Source organism: Plectropomus leopardus, chromosome 14 (assembly GCF_008729295.1).
Source record: "Plectropomus leopardus isolate mb chromosome 14, YSFRI_Pleo_2.0, whole genome shotgun sequence".
NCBI classification, from domain to species: Eukaryota; Metazoa; Chordata; class Actinopteri; order Perciformes; family Serranidae; genus Plectropomus; species Plectropomus leopardus.
In genome coordinates, this window is record NC_056476.1 from 16,789,726 (window position 1) to 16,814,626 (window position 24,901).

At 39.5% G+C, this 24,901-nt stretch overlaps 1 protein-coding gene across 1 annotated transcript; it reads right to left on the reverse strand.

The window, feature by feature from the left end:
• Positions 1-3,250: 3,250 nt before the first annotated feature.
• Positions 3,251-5,191, reverse strand: six6a (SIX homeobox 6a). Its single transcript, XM_042501142.1, has 2 exons — positions 4,620-5,191; positions 3,251-3,416 (listed from the first exon to the last, which is right to left on the reverse strand). Exons 1-2 carry the CDS (start codon positions 5,189-5,191, stop codon positions 3,251-3,253), a joined length of 738 nt encoding a protein of 245 aa, XP_042357076.1.
• Positions 5,192-24,901: the final 19,710 nt, after the last annotated feature.

Below are 24,901 nucleotides of genomic sequence, written 5' to 3' on the forward strand. Positions count from 1 at the left end.
AATAAAAATCTGACTTGGCTCAATCTGAAAGGAACTTTATAGGACTACTAAGAGAATACAAACACTTAAAATCATAAATCAGCACTGGATCTCGTTATCTCCCATTATTTTAAGGAATCCTTATTTTTTAATGCTCCTTTTTAGTTTAATGTTTCGTTTTAAATATTTTTTTAATATAATTTCCTTGTTGCTCCAATGCATTTGTTTCCATATAATCAAATACATTATTATCATTACAATTAATATTGTGTTTATTTTTTTTAATTTTATTTATTTAGTTCTTTTTTTTACATGTATTGAAAAAAGTATCAGTACTAGTATTGGAAAAAGTATCAGTCTTGATATAATTATAAATGATGCGATCAAAAAATATTAAAACAGTTTAAGGCTTAAAAAAACAAGTTATAGGATCAGATCCAATGTGATGCTGATGCAGATGTTGTGCAGACAGATACAGAGGCTGTCATGTCTGTGCAGTCATTAATGCTGACAAACTATAGCGCGCTGCAGAGTGTCTGCACACTGAACAACGTTGACAGATTCAATAACAATAAAGACGTATAGCCAAGGCTGCTGCCTGTCCTTCAACACATATCACATCCGACGCTGAAAGAGCGTCTACTTATATGCAAGTTAAGCTCACTTATCCGACAACCCTTAACTTGTCTGCCCGCAAGATGAATAGAATATGAAAGGTTTTCTCCACAATGCCGATAACAGGTTAGAACCAACTATATTTAATAAATTACTGAAGCATATGTGCTGCGCCCGTAAGGAGGCCACTACAAGTCACAAAACAATAGGCCAGGCCATGAGCTCAAAATTGCACGCGCGCACACACGCACGCACACACAAGAGAAGTTGTGATTTCCGCGCCCCAGACTACCCTCACAGGAGTCTTTTCTTTGGAGAGGGACCCGCGGTCGCTTCCCTTTACAAAACAGCGGCAGGGCCCCTTTTGTCCGAGCAGGGACCCCAGACCCATCATTAGCACTGATTACCGCTGACCAGTTTGACAACCTTATTGACTGCGAGAAAGACTTTTTCATCTAGTCCCCCGGTCGTCCTTATTCTCAATAGAAACGGAAATATTCAGCCATTTTGTCCCCGTGGTTTGAAAGAGACGCAGCAAAAAAAAAAAAAAAAAAAAAAAATATAAAAAAAAAAAACCCCCCCCCCCCCCCCCCCAACGCCATTTATTTCCCTTCACTTGTTTCCTCTCTCTCCATACACATTTAGCTTCTGTGTTGTTCAAGCTGAAAGGCTTTTGTCTGCTGCAGAAGTTACTGTAGCCTAATTAATTGCAAATTGGACGGAACCAGGTGTCTGTCCCATCAGATGGAAAAGCTCAACTTTACGTCTGCTTTGCTCACTTGGCTCTTAGCCTGTTTATCACCACATTAAGACGTCACTGTAGGCAATTTATCGCGATTTAAAGTCTATTTACAGTATAAATATTTAGTGACATGCTGTGCGGGAAGATATGTTTTACTGACATTATTTTCAAAGTGGGAGAGGATACTGTATAAACTGCAACTAACGATTATTTTCGTAATCGGTTAAATTGCTGATTATTTTCACGTTGAATCATTTAGTCTATAAAACGTCAAAAACTTTTGAAAAACATTAATCACAATTTGCCAGAGCTAAGAGAGGCGTCGGCAAACTGCTTCTCTTGTCCAACCAACAATCCAAAACCAGAAGACTATCATACATTTACCACATCATACATCATTTTGTCATAAATGACAAAAGGCAGCACATTCTCACATTTTAGAAACTGCAAATATTTAACATTTTTGCTTGAAAAATGACTGAAGTGATTAATCGGTTATCAGATAGTTGGCAATTAATTTTCTTTCGATTATTTCCCTAATTGTTGAAGCTATAGACTACTGACAGATTTTAGTTCGGAAGGATGCTGCAGATGCATTACAACAAAACAAACAATATTAGTTAAAAAAAAAATAGCTTTCCACAGAAGTTTTACAGTAGAGTGAAAATACTGTTTTGAGTTGAACATTTAATTAAAGAACAGTTGCAGATTTCAATAAACAAGACTGTAGTCATATAAAACGACCGAATAAGACATTTTCAGATATAATTTGTAGCCTACTTTTAAGACTACGTGTGTGCATTAATGCTACACAAATTCAGCAAAAAATATTATATTGATTTAGCCATAACAGATCTGTCATTTCGTGTTCATTTATTGGATGCATCTGCACCATACACGGCCTATTCACTAAATTAAAGCCATTCTTGGGAAAATGGACACTTGCAAAGATTTCTAAGAAGCCTGTATCTACATTGTCTGTCCTCCTCCACGGGGAGAATAAGGCCTGTTTGCACAATCTGCTGTGTTTTGATCTCTATGATCTCTCTCGCAGATCATCCGGGTTAGTGAGTCGGCCTCTCTGTGACCTCTCGCTGTCACCCTGCATTACACGACGCAAAGCATGTTGGCCAATTAGGCCTCGCTCTAGAAACGTGTCAGGGAATATAGCACTGTGGCGTTATAATCACGAAAAGTTTCCTCCTCGTGAACGACGAGGATTTTATGTAATAATGTCATTATTTTACAATTTCTTCTTTTTTTTCTTAACACAATAATAAAAAATAGGACTAAATTGTATACTCTCTTGATCAACAATTATTTTATTAAGTTATCTTTACTTTTTTCTTTTACTGAAACACATTTTCACTAAAGCGCGCATGCTCAACAGGTTCACCTGTGCACAAGGTAAGTATTAAAAACACCAAGCAAATGAATATGAAATTCAAAGAGACAGAGCAGATCGTTTTTAAATAGGCAAATAAACATTATTTATAAAACTTTGAAAGTAAAGTAAAAATATCACAGTTCTTTTTCAACATGAAATACCCACAGAGAACAGCAGGTTAGGCGCTCGGATGCCTTCATCCCTTTTTTTGTAATTTTTTCTTCTTTTTTTTTTTAACTTTTCATCTCGGGGCGTTGGTTTATTAGTCCGTCAAATATGTTTCTTCCGTATTAAGTTCAGTTATCCACACGTGGGTAAAACGCAAACAAAAAAAAATGTAGGCCTAAAAGGAAAAGGACGGGCAGTCCGCCGCAGATCACAGATCCCCTCATGTTTTGGCACCCGTCAAATATCAGTTCGTGTGTGTGTTTGTGTGTTTTAACTCAACGCAGGCACTATGACTTGTTTTATTGGATTGTCTTTCACTCGTATCCCCCTTTTACTCATCAACACCGTCAATCTGCCCGTCAGATGTCACATTCACTGTCGCTGGAGGTGATGGAGATGGCCGAGGCGGCTGCTTTGCTGGACAGACTGGCCTCCGGACTGGACGAGTTCCCCAGGCGGTCCACGGTGCCGTCCTCGTCCGCCAGGGAGCGAACCGAGCCGCCGGACAAGACCTGCTGCTGGAGCCTGTGCAGAGGACACGGAGAGACGGAACAGATTGGCGTCTACCGTGCAGAGGGATTTTTCTTTATAATCAAAATTATTATTATTATTGTTGTTGTTGTTATTGTTGTTATTATTATTATTATTATTTTAGATTTAATTTTAAGTAAATGAGGAAATTCTAATTCTATTTGCAGCTTCTTCGTTAACTGAGGGTTGTAGTGTTTTAACTGTTTGGGGTTTTTTTTTTTGCTGTGTAATTTTTTGTTATTACAAAAAGAAAATCCCAAAACAACATGCAATATGCAATTTAATTAGGCCATAAACAAAACTGACATTTATGCAGTGCGCACGGTAGAAAATAAGCTATTTATGAAAACAAATAGCAATGTTATAGCAGATTTTACCTTACACATACATACATGAAGTGGGTTAGGCTATTTCGAATAAGCCAATAGGATAATTAAATGTGTTTTTATCTCGACGATCTCACTAATTAAAATAAAGACCATACCAGTCACTATACTATGGAAAATTTGGGGCAGTTTTAGCTGTATTAAATATGACAACAATGTGACCTCGACCCACACTGTAAAAGGCCTTTCAACTTATTGGCTGCGATAGTAATGGGAAATCAAACAGTATCTACTATTAAATTACGTTCTCAACATTAGATTATTATCTTAATCTAATGCATTTACTACAGGGGTGCACTTGTAAAAAAAATAAGCATAACATAACATGTGATTAGCCTATTCATGTTAGCCTAAATTTTGTTCAAGCTGACTTGTAATTTCATTCATAACAATTTAAAGTAAAAGCATCGATTGAGAGCTTTGTTCTGCCAATAATTTAAAATGACAGGAATTTTTTTTTTTTTTCTTCTCAGCATTACTGTCTGGCTATTTTATACATTGCAGCACCCTTTAAAAATAGCATTATTACATAAACTGTAAGCAGCACTTATTACAAAACAAAAGCACCATGATTTTAGGATTAGGCCTACAGGACGATTTTGAATCTAATATTCAGAGAAATAATGTCAGAACCAAATGTCTCTAACCAGCGTGGGTTACGGCCTGCCCTGCTACAATAAACTGAAATACTAATAAATCACATAATGCATGTTGAGTCATCATGTTTTTCCTTTTCCACTATGTGCAAAAAATTACTTTTCTGTTACAGCTACTGTGATCAGAAACCATCCATGAGAAGCGTGTAGCTCACCTGTTCTTCGCAGCCGCTGCTCTGTCTCTTTGTCTGCGATTTTTGAACCAGTTTCCTACTTGTGTGGGTGTAAGTCCTGTAGCCTGTGCAAGCTCCCTCTTTTTACTGGGATTCGGGTAGGGATCCTGCAAATACCATTCTCTTAACAAGTGCCGGGTTCTCTCCTTGAAGCAGTGGGTTTTCTGCTCTCCATCCCATATGGTTCTGGGTAGGGGGAACTTCTTCCGCACCCTGTATTTGTCCACGGGCCCCAACGGGCGTCCCCGCAGCTTCTCAGCCTCCTGGTAGTGCGCCTCCAGCCACAGCGCCTGCAGCTTCGTGTGCGACTCTTTGGTGAACTTGTGGTTCTCCAGGATGTGGTAGAGTTCACGGAAATTGCCGGTATGAAAGGCGACGACGGCCCGTGCCCTCAGCACCGACTCGTTCTTGTTGAGGACCTCGCAGGCCGCCGGCGCGACGGGCAGCGACCAGAGGAAGCGGCCGAGGCGCTCGACGTCCCCGCTCTCCTCCAGAGTCTCGCAGACCCCGGCGACCTGCTGGGGGCTGAAATTCAAGATGGGCAGCTGAAACATGGAGGCTTCTCCTGTGTTTCCCCTCTCCCCCTCCTTTCTCCTCTCTCGCCTCCGCGTCAAGTCCTCCTGCTTCTGCTTTCCGTGCGCCAAGGCAGTCCAAGACACCCAAAAAACAAGGCAATCCCAAAGTTACCGAACCAATCGTCTGACTAGCCGTGAAAAACGCAAACGCCGCGGAGGAGGAACGATGCTGTGTGGGGGCCGGCTACCGCATCCTCGGGCTGGGCAAACTTGGCAGGCAATAGGCTGAAAGTGCGAGCCGGAGCCGCGATGTATTTTTCAAGGTAGGCTCGGATTGAAAGTACGAAAGAATTAAACCCGGAGCCGAAATGTATTTTTTAAGGGGGGAGAAAAAGACAGTCAAGCCCCCTCCGATGATTTCCTATTGGACTTGGCAGATTGGCTGCCCGGTTGCCATGGATGCACGTCAATCACTGTCAAATTCCGCCAATCAGGCGGAAAGGAGATCTCAGCACCTCCCTTTTCAAAAATAATATAAACATTTTGACCTTTTTGCTTCGCGTCTTCAAACGTTTAGCTGCCCCGCCGTGCTTTGCAAACACCCTCCGCCTTTGTGTCGAAGAAAGACTCTTCAGTCTATATAGTCAAGTACCAAAGCAGCCAAACAGGCTCTGCTCAGTCTCCCTTTAGAGCTCTTGAAGCGGGCTTTACACAGCAAAAAGACACGTCCCCGCTGATAGACGGCCCTGCCCTAAAACTCAGATGGTATTAAATATTAGACAACAGTATCATATTTACAGTTGAGGTATGATCTATTCAATTGACGGATTACTTTTAAATTTACAGTGCTGTGCAAAAATCTTAGGCCATCATTTGTTGTTTTAGCAAAGTTGTAATGAGGATACTGCCTATGTATTTATTTCTCAGTCTCTTTATAAAGAGAAACAAAGAGCACAGAGAACATGTGCAATGCAATAAAACACCAAAAAAAAAGTCAGAAAAAAATGGCTTCTTCAGACTGAAGTCAATATTGAGTGTGAAACATGGAATAGTAGAATCACAACAAAAGGTAACTAAAACAATCAAAACTGAGATTTGGATTTGAATGCAACCTGGTGTAAATACATGAGAGGATTAGGCTTAATCTCATATTGTCTAAGTGTAAGTGGAAAGGGAGGTCGCACTATTTGTAACTTTATCCTGTTGGAAGTTTTTTATTCTGAAATACTTGAGTTTTAATGCTGTATTTCCTGTACGTTCCGGTTGTATTTTAGATCTTTATAACATTGCTATAAAATAACGTTTAAGGTGGCCCTAGAATTTTGAACAGTACAATATTAAAATTTCTGTATTGTAAACCCACGTGGCTAAAGGTTTATTCACTCTAAATTAATGCTTTCATTTTAAAATAGGATTTGCGTCATTATGTTTAATACTTATATATTCCCTTAAGGCTTATATGCTGAATTGTAGCAATCATTAAAAAAAGGTCAATGTGGGCTTTATTTCAACAGGACTGTGAATTTGCAGCCAACTCAGTTTCGCAACCTTGACTTTTTGTCGAGGCTTCCGGCATTTTTCAACCTCACAAAAGTGCTAATTTATTAACCATAATAAATCATATCAGACCCTAAGTTATGACGACGCATGCTCTTTTATGTAGGACATGAATAAAATGCTCTTTTTGAAAACACAGGCTAATTGATGGCTGTTACATTGGCAGTTATGTGACGGCGATCCGGGCAGACTGGAGCTCACACAATCTGCTTTTATTTACAGTGTGCCTGACAGCATCAGCACAGGAAGGCTGCCGATGGTTGTAAAACATAGCGGGGAATAAACGTGATATAGGATTATCGTGGCCCTGCCAGGCTACTCGGCTTTAGTATCAGACACACTCCGTTTTGTGCACAGGCTGATTTAGTAAATAAGAGGGCGGATAGATAGCGCAGATGGTTTGAAGTGTCGGGTCAGATTATTTCATGGCTGGATACAGTAGTAAAGTTCATTCTGACGGAAAAGCCTGATATTATTTTCACAAACCCCCCCCCCCCCCCCCACATATACACACTCTCTCTCTCTCTCTCTCTCTCTCTCTCTCTTCCCTCCCTGTCTCTCTCTCTCGCACGCACGTGCACGCACGCGCACACTCGAGCTGAATCCCCTTCGGGCTCTTTTTGCATGAATTATAGACTCTCGATGTAGGGTTATGAAATGCCTTCTGCACAGGAAGCTGTTCATTCTCTTGCTGGTTAACTGCAGGCAGCGTCATCACTACAGTTTTTTGCTTTAAATCGTAATAATCAAGAGTATGCACATTACCTCCTGATGATGATGTTTGCCAAAAACATGCTTTGACAAACAATCAGGCCGCATCATCGTTATGAAATTGCCAATTTATAGCAGCCACTATGAGAGCAGATTAAGACGATCCTGTCGGTGTTGCCATTCATTCACCCGTAATATTACACCAACCGGTAAATATTGGTAAATAAAGGATAAGACCTCCATCAGATGCAGCAGTGGAAGCAAACTCCGAGGGCGACTGACAAGGTGCTGGACTGAAATATTTAGCTGCCTGTGAATATTTCATCTGTGCAGGCTGCCCGTCCCAGCCTAAATTTACAAGGACTGCAATATTTTTTTTCTAGGAAGCGCGCATCAATAAAATATCGGCGAGTTTTGGATCTTTTAAACGAAGGGCTGGAAATAACAATTGTAGACTGTGCTTTGTAAGCAACACGTCTAGGTTATAGGCACTGTTAAAACATTTATAGGAGAAGAAAAAAACAAGGGCACGATTTCTTTTACATTGTGAATCAGTGTTTAGTATCACTGCGCTAATAAACAGGTGCTACATATAATGATCTTATGGAAAACCCCGCAAATAGGACATTTTATTCACTTATTATCATTTTTTTTTTAATTGCACGCGTGTCTTTCTCATATTTTTATATTTAAAGTCCTTACTTTTAATTCGCATAAAGAATTATAATTTTTCTATGCCATTTTAAATAAACTAAGGCGCAGTCGTGTACTGTATCCCAACGAGTCCAGGCCTATGTCACTGTGTCAGGAGATAGTAGGCCTCCTGACACCAATATCTCCGCACATGCAGCACCGCAACACAGTGGACTTCATTCAAACACGTCTATTTTTTTTTTTCTCTCTTTTGTCTACTTGTTTCATGGATCTCACTGGCATCCCTGCAGCCGGCTCTCTGCAGACAAAACTGATTTTGATGCGGTCGATATCAGACCTGTTGAATTTATTAAATAGCGTTGTTGTTTTTTTTTAAAAAAAAAAGTTTAATATAGATGATCTCATTAACATATAGTTGCGCGTCCTCCGACTACAAATATCCCCACAGGGCTGAACAGAATTCGAAATAATGGTGGTGAGGCACAGAAAAAATAACAGGAATACCTAACATAAGCCTGTAAACTACAAAATGATTAGTAATTTCACTCAATGCTGAAAATCAAAACAAAAACAAAAAAATACCAGTATTTGTTGCAGGGTCATTGCACTGAATTGCATTTATGTGTATAATGGCAGTTTCTCATGTTATTTTGTAAACCCTGCACATGTTTGATTGGAGATTACGATATCTTAAAATAAAAAAATAAAAATATTAAGCCTTTAAAGGGGAACTACACCCATTTTTAAAATTCATACTTGTTATTTGGGTCTATGGCACTCCAAAAAATATTAGTAAACATGAACAACTCTTCAAAGTCCAAAAACTAGAGCACTAAAACTCAAATTTGTGATGTTATCCAGTATAAAGTCTGGAGCTGCTCCATAGAAGACGAATTGGAAAAGATGTCATTGTTGACACTGAGAGCACCCAGGGAAATCTTCTGAAATCTTCTCAGTATATGGGCACATTTTCTGTTTCAGAACGGAGAACACTACAACGGAGAACACCACGATAGAAGATAGACATTTGGGTGTTAAAAAAGAAAAGGAACAATCTGTGGGTCCACAAAATCAGGCTCTCATTGTCTATGGAGCTGCAAACAGACTTTAAACTTGTTTAACAAGTTTGAGATTTCTTCTGGTTCCAGGTTTTGCTAAAGAATAGCTGGTGTTCACAAATATTGATTGAACTGTCCTCAGCTGAGGAAACCTAATTAAGGCAGTGTTCCCCTTTAAAGTGTTAAGAAAAATGGAAATCTACAATTCCATGACCAGTGATGAATTCTCTGCGTTGTTGAGGATCATATTATATGACTGAAAGCTCTAGAGCACCTACTAAATGCACCATTAGTAAGGGAAAGTGTTTTCTCAACTGCTGTTTCCATGGCTAAAACATTAAGCCTTAAAAATATTAATTAGCTTCCAAATCAAAGTAAAATAACTGAGATCCCTCTTTATCATTATGTACATAAGCTACTCACAGCAGTAAGACTATGAGGAATAGTGAAGGCTCTGTATTTCACAGACATAACCAACAGCCTCTGTATCAGCTGTGGCTGTTTTGCCAACTGATACAGATCCTTTGCTGCATTTAACAGTTTGACAAGCTTATTGCCAAAGAGAGAAAAATACCTCACACTTTTTTTCTGAAGCTCAGTGACAAACAGCAGCATAAAGAGGACTACAAGATGAAGAGAGGATTGATACAGCAGCACAGTGGTGTGGGAGCTTCCTCCCAATTTACGATAAGAGACGAGTGCATTTACTTTGTGTCATCATTAGCATGTAGCTGGGTCGTAGCTCGCCCTGGGCAGAGGGAGGGAAGGAGTGGGGAATAGTTACATGTGAACAGGCTGGAAATGACCCAGATTCCCTAGGATCACTGGAGCAGAGGAGACGCTACTAGAGCCTGTCACCAACAGCCATCCTGACACTATCACATACAGAGCACCTTCCTCCCGCCATCTCTGCTCCTCTTGATAATCATAAACCTAAAAAGATGTATGTAAACATGCATGCAGACACACCAAAGAGTGCTCACTCTAAACATCACAGGTAAATGCCAATCTGACTCTGAAACAAATAATATCATTTGTAAATAATGTGTGATCTGTCTGTGTAGGCTGAGCCTGTTTAAAGCACTTAAACAGCATCAAAAGAGGGCGCTGAGCTGAGATGTAAACAGTGTCACACAATGCTAATGTATGCTGTTCATCGCCTGGGGCGGGAAAGCACTTCTGCTTGGCAAAGATGGTGGATGCAAACATAACTGTGCACATTCAATGCCTGCTTTGACTTCAGTGTTTTGTTGACTTCTCTGTACAAAACAGACTGTTTTAACTTGGAGTCAGCTGTCCCAGCACAGGATTAACTTTCCAATTAAGATATCATGTCAGCAACACGACCCATAACCCCTGCACGACCCGGACGTATTTAAAAGGCCAGGCTTATGCAGCGGGACTTAAAGAGAAGTCTCGTACGTGGCCTCGTGGCTACACAGTGACAGGAGGGATACGGCAAAGCTCTCTGAGAGTTGTGTTTTCAGACCCATTTGCCCTCAGGGCAGCACTGGCTCTCGACACTGCGTTTAATCTGTGGATTTGTGGTAACAGAGAAGACTTCTTATCCGCTGACCCATTGGCCCCCAGTGTACATAATCCAGTGCCTTTCAGTCACACAGCCCTGCTGACACGGATAGAGGAGAGCCAATACACAGCTACAGTCAGTGTGGGGCCGCACACACACATGGCCAGCCCTGCCCTGACACACATACTCCTCCCCCAAGCTTTTGTTTCACAGGGCATATACTACACAGCACAGCCAGACCACTGTTATTACAATCAGTGCACGTGATATTTGACCTTATACCCAATAAGCCAATTCACAATAGCATGGTGAATATGTAATATCATAATGCCCATTTCAAAACTGAGATTGACAGCAGCACTGTATATTTATACTGTCTGTTCTCAATGCTGCCATGAATGGAGTCATTTTTACCAACAGAACAGTGCAGCGCGCACAGCAAGGTCATACAAAAGCAGGGGTGCCATTGCACTTTGGTCAAAGAGAATTTCTCTTGTGTAGATCTCTGCAGTGCTCCTGCACATTACGCAGGGCTTTATCAACCATCTGCAGCGAGTAAATGTAACATCGCTGAATCCCGCTATTGTCACGCAGCATAAAGGTGATCCTGTATCGAAGGTTTCCCAGAATCTCAATGTTTCATGTTCTTTGCAAGCAACAAATGTAAGTGAGAGAACTACGTCAGGCGGTTGCAAACAAACAATACAGTGAGAGTAAACGTGGAATACTTTGAAGAAAGCCATTAGAAATACCTTGAAACCGACCCCCACTCCCCACCCCACCCCTGTTTTTGTGAAAACACATTTACAGAGCATGTTATAGAGTGCATGCAATTATTACATCCATTCCACTCTTGACTGCAGTCAATCTCTGGGCTAAATAAAACTAGCTAAAGTGCATGTTGCACAGCATCACTCTATATATTACCTGTTCTTGTGAGTGTTTGTGTAAGAGGCAGAGCAAGAGAAAGCCCAAATTGCAAATGAACAAATGCATGCATCACCTATAGCACTTGCACAACAAAGTGATTGTGTGTGCCAGGCAGCATTTCGCTGTTAGAGCTAAAATACCAGCCTGGTAATTACAAGCAGTAAATCCTCTGTGTTCACGCACACTCGTATACAGCATGCCTGAAATTAAAATTGAACACACCAGTGAGTGATTTTCCACATACAAAACATACATGAAATTGGCATCCAGCGGTGTGCTTTTCTTGTCAGTCACTCCCTTTTTTCAGTCCCATTCAACTGCAACTGATGGGTGCAAAGGTGAATAGATATAAACTGCCCAAAATCATTTTTTTAAATGTCCAACACAATAGTCTGACTGTCAAACCTCAGTACTGTGTGAGCTTAAATGCACTGTATTGATACATCCGCAGACACTGTCAAAACAGGTGGGATGACTGAATGCTTGGTCTTTAGACCTTCCTCTGCAGCCACCCACACACTATCTCTGTCTCCCTTCTTCCATCTTATTCACTAACAAACACTTTACAATACAGCGGACTGCAATACATAACATCTCAAAGATCCTAATCTTCGCACCTATTATGATAGTGCATTGTTTCTGACTGAGCTTGTAACACCATCATTCTCAGCACAACGGGGGATGTGTGAAGACAATAGTTTTCCGATTATTCTGCTTGTGTGTGACAACAGCAAACCTCTTTTTTGTCTCCTGATGTCTTGAGTCTGTCTAGAAAGCCTCCTCAATGTCTCCTCTCCTCTCTATTCTTCACTGGTGGGGAGAGCAGTCACCCGTAGAGCATTTTAGGCTGCAGAAAAGCATCCTCTCCTAGAAAAAAAAAAAAAATACATGTCAGAGGATCTTGACGACACCCAAAGGTGACAGGAGTCAAAACTCATCATGGTCAGAAGGTCCTCTGGCGCCAGGGAGCTACATGATGCGTGAGTCAGGGCACAGGTCACAACGCTGCGGCCATGCTGCCTGGGCCTCACCTCCACTTCACATTGTCTAAGAGCCTCTGCTCCTCCTCATCACCACACACACACACACGCACGCACGCACACACACACAGACTTTGCTCTTTTCTCTGCACTATTGCAGCATTTTCAACAGTGACCTTTACACATAGTCTCTTTAGGATATGTGCAATTTAATGTGTTTTATGTGAGCAGAAAAGGAGCTTGTATGAAAAAAATCTGTTACAAATTATTTTTTTGTGCTCGAAACAAATGGCAAGCTATATTCATTTAATGTATTTATTTGAATGTTTGCCCTACACATACTGTACATATCCAGCAAGACTGACAGAGAGGGGAAAAAAAAAATAAAACCAGAAGCGTGAATTGTGTCCATTAGCTCTGGGGAATGATTCATACTGAGCCCCTCGTAGTGCAGTGACTTCACCCTGAGCTCAGGATTATTTTATAGCAAATGATACACTCATCACTGCATTACGTCTACTATACTATAGGATTTAAAAAGACTCAGTCAAGTTCATGAGTTTCTGTAAAAGGAAGATTGTTTTTCTGGACCTAGTGTTTTATTAGTGCCAACCAAAGATGAGCATCAATCTGTAAGCTACAGCGAGGCTCGCTCCGCTGTGAGAGGAGCCTGTGCTTACAATGCATCACAATTACACTCGGTGCCTATTAAAACTAGAAATGTTTTCATTGGGTAAGGACAGTTTTAATCAGTGGGTTTATGCATTTTTATCCATTGAATGCAGTTTTAAAATGAAGGGTATCCTTATCTGCAAACACAGTGTTCTATTTAAAGCAGCTTGTTTTCAGAGAACTGCACTGGGGTAAAAACTGCTCACAGATTTGGGTGATATTGTGTATTTGACAAGGTGGATTTAGGATTACGTCAAAAATATCCGTCAGATCAAAATTTTAATGTAATAATCTGTCTTCCAATTGCAAGTGGAGTACAAACTCTGAATTCGGAAGTTGTTTCTACACTACAAGGGGCAGCAGCCGGGGATATCCTGGATTTCCGGACTCTTAATATCTGTCAGCTGTGCTTTATTGATGGCTTATGTCAAATGCCATTCTGACAGAGCTCATTAGGATGAAGGGAGTCGTCTAGGTAGAGGCAGGAGAAGGCAGAGCTGGCAAGCTGCCTGATAACTGTGTGCACAATGCTCACCACTCTACCTAGAGGGTGATGCCTCTGACAGGACTTAGCTGACAGGGCTATCTGTGTGTGTGTGTGTGTGTGTGTGTGTGTTACACAGAGGGGGTGAGGGAGGCTGATGAGAGTGCAGAGGGAGAAAGTATATGTGTATGTGTTCATGTCATTGCTTGAGTTACCCGGTGTCACTGAGCAGGTCCCCGCTTGATGCCGCGACTCCAAACACAACTGACAGGCTGAGAGTCATCTCGCTTTCGCCACTCACACGTACTCAAATATTTATCCGTGCGGCGCAGCCCTCTCAGTGCACTGCGTGGCATCAGCAGTCTTGTGCTACAAGGACAAGGACCTGTGGAGACTTCAGGGACCTTCGGAAGATGAGTCAAATGATTTCCTCACTGGTCCCTGCTCTTCTCTGTCGCACGGTAAATGTAACATCCTGCGATACCTTTTAAAAGACACAAAGATGACATTTTATTTGCACCTGGATAGTCACTCTGCTAAGGCTCTCATATAGAGAAAATGCATTTTACACATCGTCATTGAGGGATTACTCTCTAATAGCCAGCAGCTGGGGTCTAATACTGCTCTAAACAGCTGAATCCATATCTGCTGTGGCCAGCGGCACTGGTGATGAGCTCAGACTGTTATGTGACATCTTAATATACTGATTAAAAATGCATGTTTAGAGGGTAAGCAGAGGGGTGCTCTGGGTGCTCCTGCCAGGGAAGATTAAATCATCCTACTTAACAGACACGCTGGGGATTCGGGTCAATGTAAATGAGCAAGCTATAAGACACTAAAAGTCAGCAGTGGTTTTTCTAAAGAGGCAAAATAAGAACATCACAGAAAAGACAAGAATATTATCAATAAAACTTATGGCTGTGAGCCTGTGTCGAGGCCAGCTATGGTGATGCTGATATGGAAGCACAGAATTTGTTGCAATTAGCATTTCACTTTCAGTCGCTCCAAGAAGAAAATCCATTTTGAAATGGGCTACGAGAGATAAATATATGAAAAAACCAGCTATAAAAGAGAGATAAATGTATGACAAAAACTGAATGCACAAGTCATGTAATTGTTAAAAAATGTCATACAAGATTTTTTTCTGTGCATCAGCAACCAGTTCCATTAAAATCCTGCCAAACAGTTTGGCACACCGCAGCACATCGACACTGACAGCAGCAGCGAGGCTGAGCCAGTAAAACTTGAGATGGTGTTAATGCTGTCTTTGCTTGGAAGTCAAATAGAGCCTGGCCAAAGACATGTGGCCGCTAATCCATCAGCTAAAACGCACAAGTCCATATAGGCTTTGAGCTGAGATTATCAATTACTGTTGCTCTGTCTTTGAGACACACACACACACACACACACACACACACACACACACACACACACACACACACACACACACACACACACACACACACATTCCTGCACACATCGAGAGATACAAACTGACTGAAGCCAAATACAAAAAATATATGCTTCATTGATATGGATGGCGTAACCATTAAATGCATTATCATTATGTTAAAAAATTACATACACATACTTGTCCAAACTGTCAATGAATATAAAATCTATGAACAGTAGCTGTTGTTGGTGTCAAAGGAAATGCGTTCATTATTGTAAATAACAAAAATAAACAAAATAAAAATATGGATAAGTAAAATGCCTAGAAAGTGTAATTGATTAAATGTATATATATATATGTATATGTGCGTGTATGTGTGTGTGTATATATATAATCCAATGCAAAAAATTATAATAATTTTAATGTTGGTTTAATAACATATATTTATATTTAACTGCCAACAAAATAGAGATAATTTGTTATAAATGTCATACACTGAATTAAATTGAATTTAGGCTGCAGTGCAATCACTTTATGTTCAAAATATAGAAAATAAAAGACCATCGACTATTCAACTGAGACATGATTAATGAAACGCGCATGTTTTTCTCAATAGGCTGTTTTAAACAACGAGACAAAAGGGAGACAAAATTCAGAAAAAATCTTGCAAAAATACATATTAATTTCCGATATACTGACTGTACGACCCAAGTGTTTTCTCTGCTTATTATGTCAAAAACAATGTATATGATACTCTCAGGTAAAAAAACACACAAGCTACTCTGTTTCTTTGGCATATGAAAGCTACATCCAGGGTTATTTTACTATCAAATGTGAAACCTGTATCTTGTTCCAGACAATTTGTCAGCCTCACACATATGAATGGAGGCTATTGTATGCAGTATCTTTATTCTTTTTGTGCCTTGGTGGGTTCCTGACAGTTTTTAGCATCACCATTTACAATCTTCCAAATGCTTTTAGAAACACTGACTGTTGTGGCCTTGTGCTGAATAATACAGCTTTAGAGAGAGCAGGGGAATTTTTCTCAGGGCACAGGTGTGCCCTGATAGTCTCATAAGCCCCAGCAGCACAAAGAAAGAAAGATGCTTTCTTGGTGAAAGGGAATAGGGAGGCATGAGGTGGAGAAACAGATCAACAATGGCTTTTTCGTTTGGGTGTATTTGGTTTTGACCTTCAGACAGAGCTTCAAATAAATGCGACACCGAGGGGGAAATCAAAAATCCCACTGACCCTGAATCTCTACACCCTACGCTGGCATGGAATGAATACATGATGTTCAAAGATGACTGGGGGGGAAAAAAAAGTCTTATTATGAAAGTGTAATACATTTTCAGACAAATGGAGCGACAGAGTGTGCGGGTAATGCCTCTCCACAATTGGCAGCACCAGCAGGCACGGTCCTTTCTTCTTAATTTATTCACACTCTCAGAGACGGAAGTGCTGCACATGTACACCTATACCTGACAACCAAATATACAGTAAGCATCAAACCTATCATGCATATGACTGTGACTCAGTACTACGACTGCTCCAGTATTGCAAAAATAATTATCACAATTATTTTGATTGCTATTGAAATCACAATTTTATCTATCTATCTATCTATCTATCTATCTATCTATATATATATATATATATATATATATATATATATATATATATATATATATATATATATATTACAACTTTGGTGAATTACATCCAACAAAAATATTCTCAACAAAACATTTGAATAGCATTAAAGCTATGAGGTAATATATATATATGTGTGTGTGTGTATGTATGTGTGCTAAAGTAATACAATGTTCATTGCTTAACCTTGCTGTCAGATAGCCCTTTACAACAGGAAACTGACCCTGTTACATTATGCTCTCCTTAAAGCAACTAGACTCCATTGACAGAAAGTTATTTTACACCCTTTGAGTCTGTTCTTCCACTCCTGGTTGGTTTGTGTTATTGTATGACTTTTGGAACCAAGTTGTATTGCTTTTCTTGTCTGTCTGTCCAAACTGAGAGTGTCGATATTACCACACAGTTCTCTAATGCATTCAAATAATACTATATTGTATTTTATTCCCACACATGCTGCGCAGGACAGTACACAGCTCCTCTGTGGAGTCTCTTGGGCAAGCGGCGGGGTGGGAATAAAATACAATATAGTATTATTTGAATGCATTTTTTGCTTTCCCTGACATTTGCTAAATACGGTGACAAAGTCGCCCTGTTGGCAACACTGTTTTCAACTCGCGCTGAAACTTCTGTTGGGACTTTGGGAGGAGGCCAAGCACATCCGCTGGGAAGAGGTGTGCTTGACATAAAAAGTAAAAGACAAAACAGGAGCAACATTGGTAGACTCGTCGTACGGCACAAAATATTTTTATCTCAAGTATCTTGTTTTGAAAATCGAGTGAAGCCAAAACTGCATCAAAAATAACATGCCATTAATAGCCCAGCCCTACTCAATACAGATGCCTTTGTTATTTAAATAATGTAAAACATATTGTTTTTTTTTAGCTTAAATCATTCAGTACACTACAGAGTGAAAAATAATCCTCCACCTTTAAACAGTACCTAAAAATACTTCTAAAACTCATCTCCTCCATTTCCACCTTACTCCTAAACTTCCGGTTGCAGATGGCCCTCTGACAGGGTCAGCGTGGCTGCGTGGGGCTGAGATGCTTGACATGCAGTGACGGGGTTGACAAGGTAAGTGGTCAAACTGCTAAGTCAGGCAATCAGGAGACGGACAACACACTTATCGAATGAGGAGAGAGTTGGAGGAAAACGTTTGCTCAGGAAAATTCAACGAGTCTGTCAGGAAAAAATCTAAATAAGCCCCGAACTGGTTTTAATTATTGACTGAATTTTGACTGAAATCAAGAGGTGAGAACAGTGATCACCACATCTACAATTGTATTTGAAAATATCAGTATTTCAAATGGCAGATCGCCCAAGCCTGCAGGGAGGAGGGGGCTGAGAGAAATCCTGCCTGTCCTTGTGTGTCACTTACCAGCCCCAGGAAAAGACTTTTTTTTTTTTTTTTTTTTTTTTTTTTTTTTTGCTGATAGCGCAAAGTGTCTCCATGAGGCTAATGCTTTATGTCAGATTCTATACTAACTAGCACATTAGAAAGAGGGGATCCACCTTTACTTTCCCCATAAAAGCATTTTTCTTTTCCCACAACACTTAGCAGCAGTAAGGTTTTTAAGTATCGACACAGTTGAAAAGCTGATGACTGGGTTCTTAGTAGGTGCTAGAGGTGTACTGTAGAATCCTCCATGATTCACCCTGTTTTGTCTATTTTCTCTTCATTTTATTATCTACACTTCAGCAATGAGGAGAGCTAGACAAGTGAATTGATGGGAGGGTGGAGTAGGGAGGAGTGGTGGAGGAGAGAGGGTGGAGGGGGGGTGATAAGGAAGAAAACAAAATAAAAAGGAAAACAGACAAGGAGTGCCAAGCTCTGAAAACTGGCATGCTGCAGTTGTATGTCAGTCACCTAGCAACAAGTCCTCCCCATCACTTACCCCCCGCTTCCCCGTCTCCCGCTGAGCTCTCTAATTCAACAAATCTGCTCAGAATGTATGGCTGCTCTTCTAACAAAACACATTCTGCGCTGGGGGCTAAGGATGTGGGCCTCCGCTGAACACGCCACTCAGCTGCCCATTGACCACCGGGGCCTTTCTCTGCACACACTAAGGAGCGAGGGACAAAGACCCTGAAAGCAGGGGCAGCTCCACAGAGAAAACATTTGCTTGCAATTGTGTTTGACTGCATAATGAAAATGATGTTCTTTTTTAATTTGGGCTTGTTAAGGCCACACTATTTTCCTCTGGTCACCTGATTATTGTAAAGAAGCAACCCCTCACTTGCCCTATGGGGCACAGAGGGGGGAAATATTGAAAATGGTCCAAAGACCTCCCCACTCTTTACTTTAACCCCTCTTGTGTTTCAAGTGTTCTCTGGCAAAAACATAAATATGTAGACCCTGTTCATTACAGGATGGGATGCTAGAATGAGGGTGTTTTTTTCCCTTGAGAAAGGATAATGACAGCGAGGCACACACAGATGCACACACATACACAAATGGGAGTGCTGCCATGCTTGCCCTGAGTTGTGAAGCGCTGAGAAGGTTAGCATTCCTGGTGCTACTTCAGTGAAACAGACCATTAGTGGGAGCATCGGGCTGGCACCCAAAAGAGTGCTTCAATGGACACATTCACATCCAATGATTATTTGCACTTTTTAGCCCCCCCAATTTCCAGTTTTATTAACGTGTGTTTTCCGCATTCAGCTGGCTTTCCCCCCTTTTCTCCTCACTGCTCTCCCGAGGCAAAGGTGAGGAGCATTCAGGTGAATGTCTAAGCCTGGAAAAGAGAAAATTCAAACAGCTGAAGATCGACCACACTGTAAAAATCTGACAAGTTGATCTTACTCAAAATAGTCTCGGAAATTGATTGCCTTGAGAAGGGAAAGTAAATATGACTAGGGATGCACAATAATATTGGCTTCATCAGTATCGGCAGATATTGGCTTAAAATGAAATTTCAGAATCAGCCAACATTCTGATTTCTGCCAATATCACAAACAGATTTTTTTCTATTGATAAAGTAAATGAATACAAAAAAATCAACCCTAAGTTTAAGTGCTTTTCTGATTTTGCATAATTAAGGAGTATTGCATACAGTACGTCTCCAGCTGCTGGTGGGCCATTATGATAAGAGTATACATAATATGATGTTAAATATACTACAGAAGAGATCTGAAATGAGGAGGGGGAAAAATGTGGGTATATCGATATTGGAATCAGTTTAGGGCCAAATGAGTTGTTATATTCAGACATACTGGATTTCGGAAAACATCAAACCTATGTTGTGCATCCCTAAATATAACTATACATCTTAATTTATGTTTATTTAATATCTAAGTGTTGGGTTAACTTAAAATTTAGCTGCATCTACTTCATTTTGTGAAGCTGTTGCAACTTAAAAATGACAACTGAAATCACCTTGTTATTTTTTAAATGTTAGCAGCTTTAGTAAACCAAATTAGTCTGACTGAACTTGATAGTGACTAAGAGGATTTCGGCAATGATGAAGTTAGGAGATCTGCGAGTTCCATTCTGTTAACATGTTTAAGAACATACAAATATGACTCACTAGTTTGCAGCTGGGAGGATACAGACGTAAATCACAGCAAACTCGGTTTACTGAAGTTGCTAAATCTTATAAAGATTGACTAAATTAAAGTAGGGATGCATGATATTGGAATTTTTGATGATATCCGATATGCCGATATATGACAACTCATTTGGCCCATAACCGACAGATGAATACACTTTTTTCCTCTCGTAATTTTAATGGGGATTTAACATCATATTATGCATACTCTAATTGTAATGGCCCACCAGCAGATGGAGACATAAAATACAATGCTTTCCAATGTATGAAATATTCATTAATTGCGCAAAATAAGAAAAATATTTCAACTTAGGGTTGATACTCGGCGCATGTTCACTTTGTCAATAAAAATTAAAATAAATGTTTGATGATATCTGCAGAAATCAGCATATTTGCCGATTCTGATATTTCATTTTAAAGCCATTAACTGCCAGTACGATAATGTGCCAATATTATTGTGCATCCCTAAATTAAACTTTTAAGTTGCAACAACTTCACAAAATTAAGTAAACACAACCAAGTTTTAAGTAAACAATAGCTACACATAAATTACGATTCCTATATTTACTTATATTTTTCAAGGCAATGGGTTTCCTAGATTTTTACTATGAAAAATCAACCTCTTAGATTTTACAGTGTGGTTTAAATGTTGTTTGGGAAGGTTGTAACATATGCCACACTTTGTGCTTCGATGTCACGTTTCATGCGTGATTTCTGTCGCGCTACATATGACTTATGCCAGAAGCCGATGTGTCTTGAAGGTTTCCCAGTCACCCTCCCTATGGACACCCATTCAGTGATTTAATTGGTTTAAGTCAGGCACCCATTTTCACAGTCCTACCCAGGACACCCCTTGATAAAGCTTGACTCTGCTGAGAGGTCATAGGTGAGGAGAAACAGGGTTGACCTCTGCTCACTGATATTCAAGTGTATTTTGTTTTGGAGGCCTGCATAGAAAGCTACCTTGTGCAACCTTGGTGGCGATCTATGGCTCTCCTAACAAACAACAAGACCTTTATCTGAAGGTGTCAGTCATTCGTAATCCTGGCTCATGTTTATGAAAGTCACAGAATCATATGTGAGCGCATCCTCCAGCATGCTTTCATGATCACATCAAGCAGTGCTACACTCGCCTGCTATTCACCGCTGCCCTGATTATCTTGGTATATACCACATATTTGAACTTGAGGAATGAGGAGATAAAAGGCTGGATAAATATAATGTTAAGTAAACACTCAGTTGCCAGTTTATAAGCTTAAAGTTATGCAGTCTAATACAACAGGGCTGCATTAAATGAATGAATGTTGTAATGTTAAAGTGTTTCAGAGAGCCGTTGATTCAATTTTATGGTCATTTTGGAGGCTGCTGTTTGTGATGCAGCTGAAGTGTATTGTGGCACACTGAGAGTTTTGTTTTTTTTTTTTTAAAAAAAAAAAACATTTAACCCACTGCATTAAAATCAGTGAGGGGAGGCCAAATATTAGAATCACCACCTAGTATAACCAAATATCCCCAAAATGATCATCAACATCTCTCTAAAACAAAGCAAAACAAAAAAGATTAGAACCGTCATGGCGATTTTACTGCATACATTTTAATTTGTGCCTAATCAACTTTTTTTGACTATTCCAGCAAATTAAATACCTGATAAATTAAATATTCATTACATTCAGGAAAAACTTCTGTAAATCCAATATTACTATAAAGTAATCCTGCTCGCTAATTTGCGACATTACTCACAATGGTTTAATTCATTTTCTATTGTATATCACTCTTACTGACTATTTTTGGTTTTGGACTGATGGTCAACTAAACCAGAAATTTGCAAAAGTCACATGGCCAAAAATAAATCAATATTTTGAGTGTCAAACATTTAATTTCCTGTATTCTGGTAAATTTTTATGCAACAATTTTTGCCTTTTCTGCATTAATTTATGGTGTAAATAACTTTTATTTTGTCAAAACAAAAGTCTTCTTTATGGAGGGGTGCGGGCAAATAAATTTGGGGGTAGGGGGCCGGGTATCCCTTGCACGCCCTCCACACAAAAAAATAAAAATCTACACCTATGCGGAGGGTTTAATGTGAATTTTTCACCATTGTCTGACTTTTTATAGACTAAACAATCAAACAGTCAATCAAAGAGACAGTCGGTCAGTTAATCAAAATAAATCATAGCTGCAGCCCAACCTGATTGAACCAAATGAGCAAAATTTCACACAACTTTTCTTCCTCAGGGTGTACGGACTGTGAGATTTAAAGCAAACCTTCTGCCAGTCTAGATTGGTCTGCATTATTGGTGTTGAGCAGGTGTAAAGAGGGAGGGATGAATAGACTGAGGTCAGATGGGACTGACTTAAGTCGAAGGATCCTGTCAGACTAGAGGGCCTGCGGTAACATCCCCACCTCCCACTATAGATTAACAAGTTCCAGCACCACATTGACAAGACCCCTGCTTCTTTTGTTTTTTTTCCAAAGTGTCAACAAGTGAGCGTGTCTGCCTGTGTGGGTATTTTCAGGACTTTCACCATAAGGACCCCAACTTTGACACCAATTAAAGAGATTATGTCTTAGCATGAGAGGAAAACTATAGCCGTGTGTTACCACGGTGATTGCTTTTGACAAGGTCACAGTGCACCGTGCAACAGTGCACAACCTCATCGGGGAGCTGCCGATTTCACAGGGATGAAAGCAAACAAATAGAAAATAATCACTTTGCAGACACTGAGACGCTGCACGGAAATACAAAACAGCGGTCAGTGCCATTAGATAAACTTTCAGCCGGCCAGTTGTAGACAATAAGACTAATACAACAGCCTATAATTAACTTTTTCCACATTTAGACATGCAGCTCTCTTCCCAGGTTGCTTACATTATGTCAATATTATAAATTAAAATTGATTTACATTACGGCTTTTAAAAGGCAAATTTGTGTATAATGTATTTAATGACTCCCTCTGATTGCCTTTAAGGTGTTGTTGTTGAGTTAATTAACTATTCTGCGTGATTTTTCTTGTCCTCAAGTAACTCTGTACATGTTTTACTTTTAGAATAAACGAAAAGCTTAATTACAACCTTGAAATACAGCACATGAAACTGAAGGGGCATAAACAACTGAATGTAACTTAAATCTGTCAAATTATACTGCTCAATAAGAATAATAAACCTGGCTTAATCTGTCTTACGCAACCAACAAGCCATGGTTAACATGTTTTTTAATTTAGTTATCAATTTGTATGATGTCCATGAACCCTATTTAGCTATAATTCACATCATAACTTTTTAGAAAACCTGTCGGGATGCACTGATTGTACAGACACACTTTTAAAATTAAATCAAAATAAACATAGAGAAAAGCTGAACGGTATATTGTTCTTTTAAAAGGCCAGTTTAATTTTACACAGTTGAGTTAAACCAATGAAACTTTTGTTTGCCTTAACATCGCCTTGTTAAAAGATTGAATAAGACTGAATAATTGAATAACAGAATAATATTTACTGTGAAGTCAGGTAATGTGGGACAAGAAGACTACCTAAAACTCTGAATACTACTTTAAGTATTAACCCTACTTTTAGAACTAATTAAAGACCTCTGCTATATAAACCAGATATATTGTCAAAAAAAAAAACTTTGGATGTTGAAATAATCTTTTTTAAATGGTTACTTCCTTTTTTTAGTTTACTCAGTAATTCATTCAATTATTATGTAACATGTGGCTATTCATTAAGATATTATTCTACTTTTTGTAATGACGCTTTCCCTGTTTTTTAGTGCCATATTATCTACATTAGGCATGTGTGCTTTCATGTTATGGCTCATTCTGGACCATTGATACTGACATTAACTCACTGTGTCTTCTTTAATACTTTTTTAAGTGAACAAAAATACCAATATTGCTTGTAATATTATAGGATGGCATACAATCTAAGTTAATTTTATGGCACCTAAAAACATGCTGGTTTCAAAGCAGGAAAAGCTCCAATTTTAGCTTAAGTTTTTGTCCCATTTTACCTGAATGCATCAAATAAGCACTGAAAACCCTTTCCCATAAAAAGTTAAGAGAACTGTGAAAAAATGTGATTATCAGTCAAACATTCAATAAAAAAGCAACACCCTACTACCATTTTTGTTGTTATATCCTAATTGTTTTAGCTGCAGTACTCCTATTACTAACATGAGAAAACCAACATGGCTTTCCCTGCAAGTTCTGGGACCAGTATTTTTTTTTCCGTGCCCATACTAGCCATCTCAAATCTATAAAAACGAAAATCAAATCTGTAGCAACAACCCAAGAACATGTCTGCTAATATTTAAAGAGTCCAGTTTGCAAACCCTTATTTGTCCCATTTTACCTGATGTCGCAAATCACCTGACTTCACCCTACAAAAACAAACGCTTTAAGCAATCATGCACTCATTTTAAAATGAAATCAAACGAAATAAAGCCATAATGACTGTTTGTTAGCCTTTACGTCGCTTTGTTAAAAGAGTGAATTAGCATAAACGTGCACTGGTTTGGCAGTTTGTCTCTTATTTCCTTCTCGATAAATAACCGGATTACACATAGTAACATAAAGGCATACG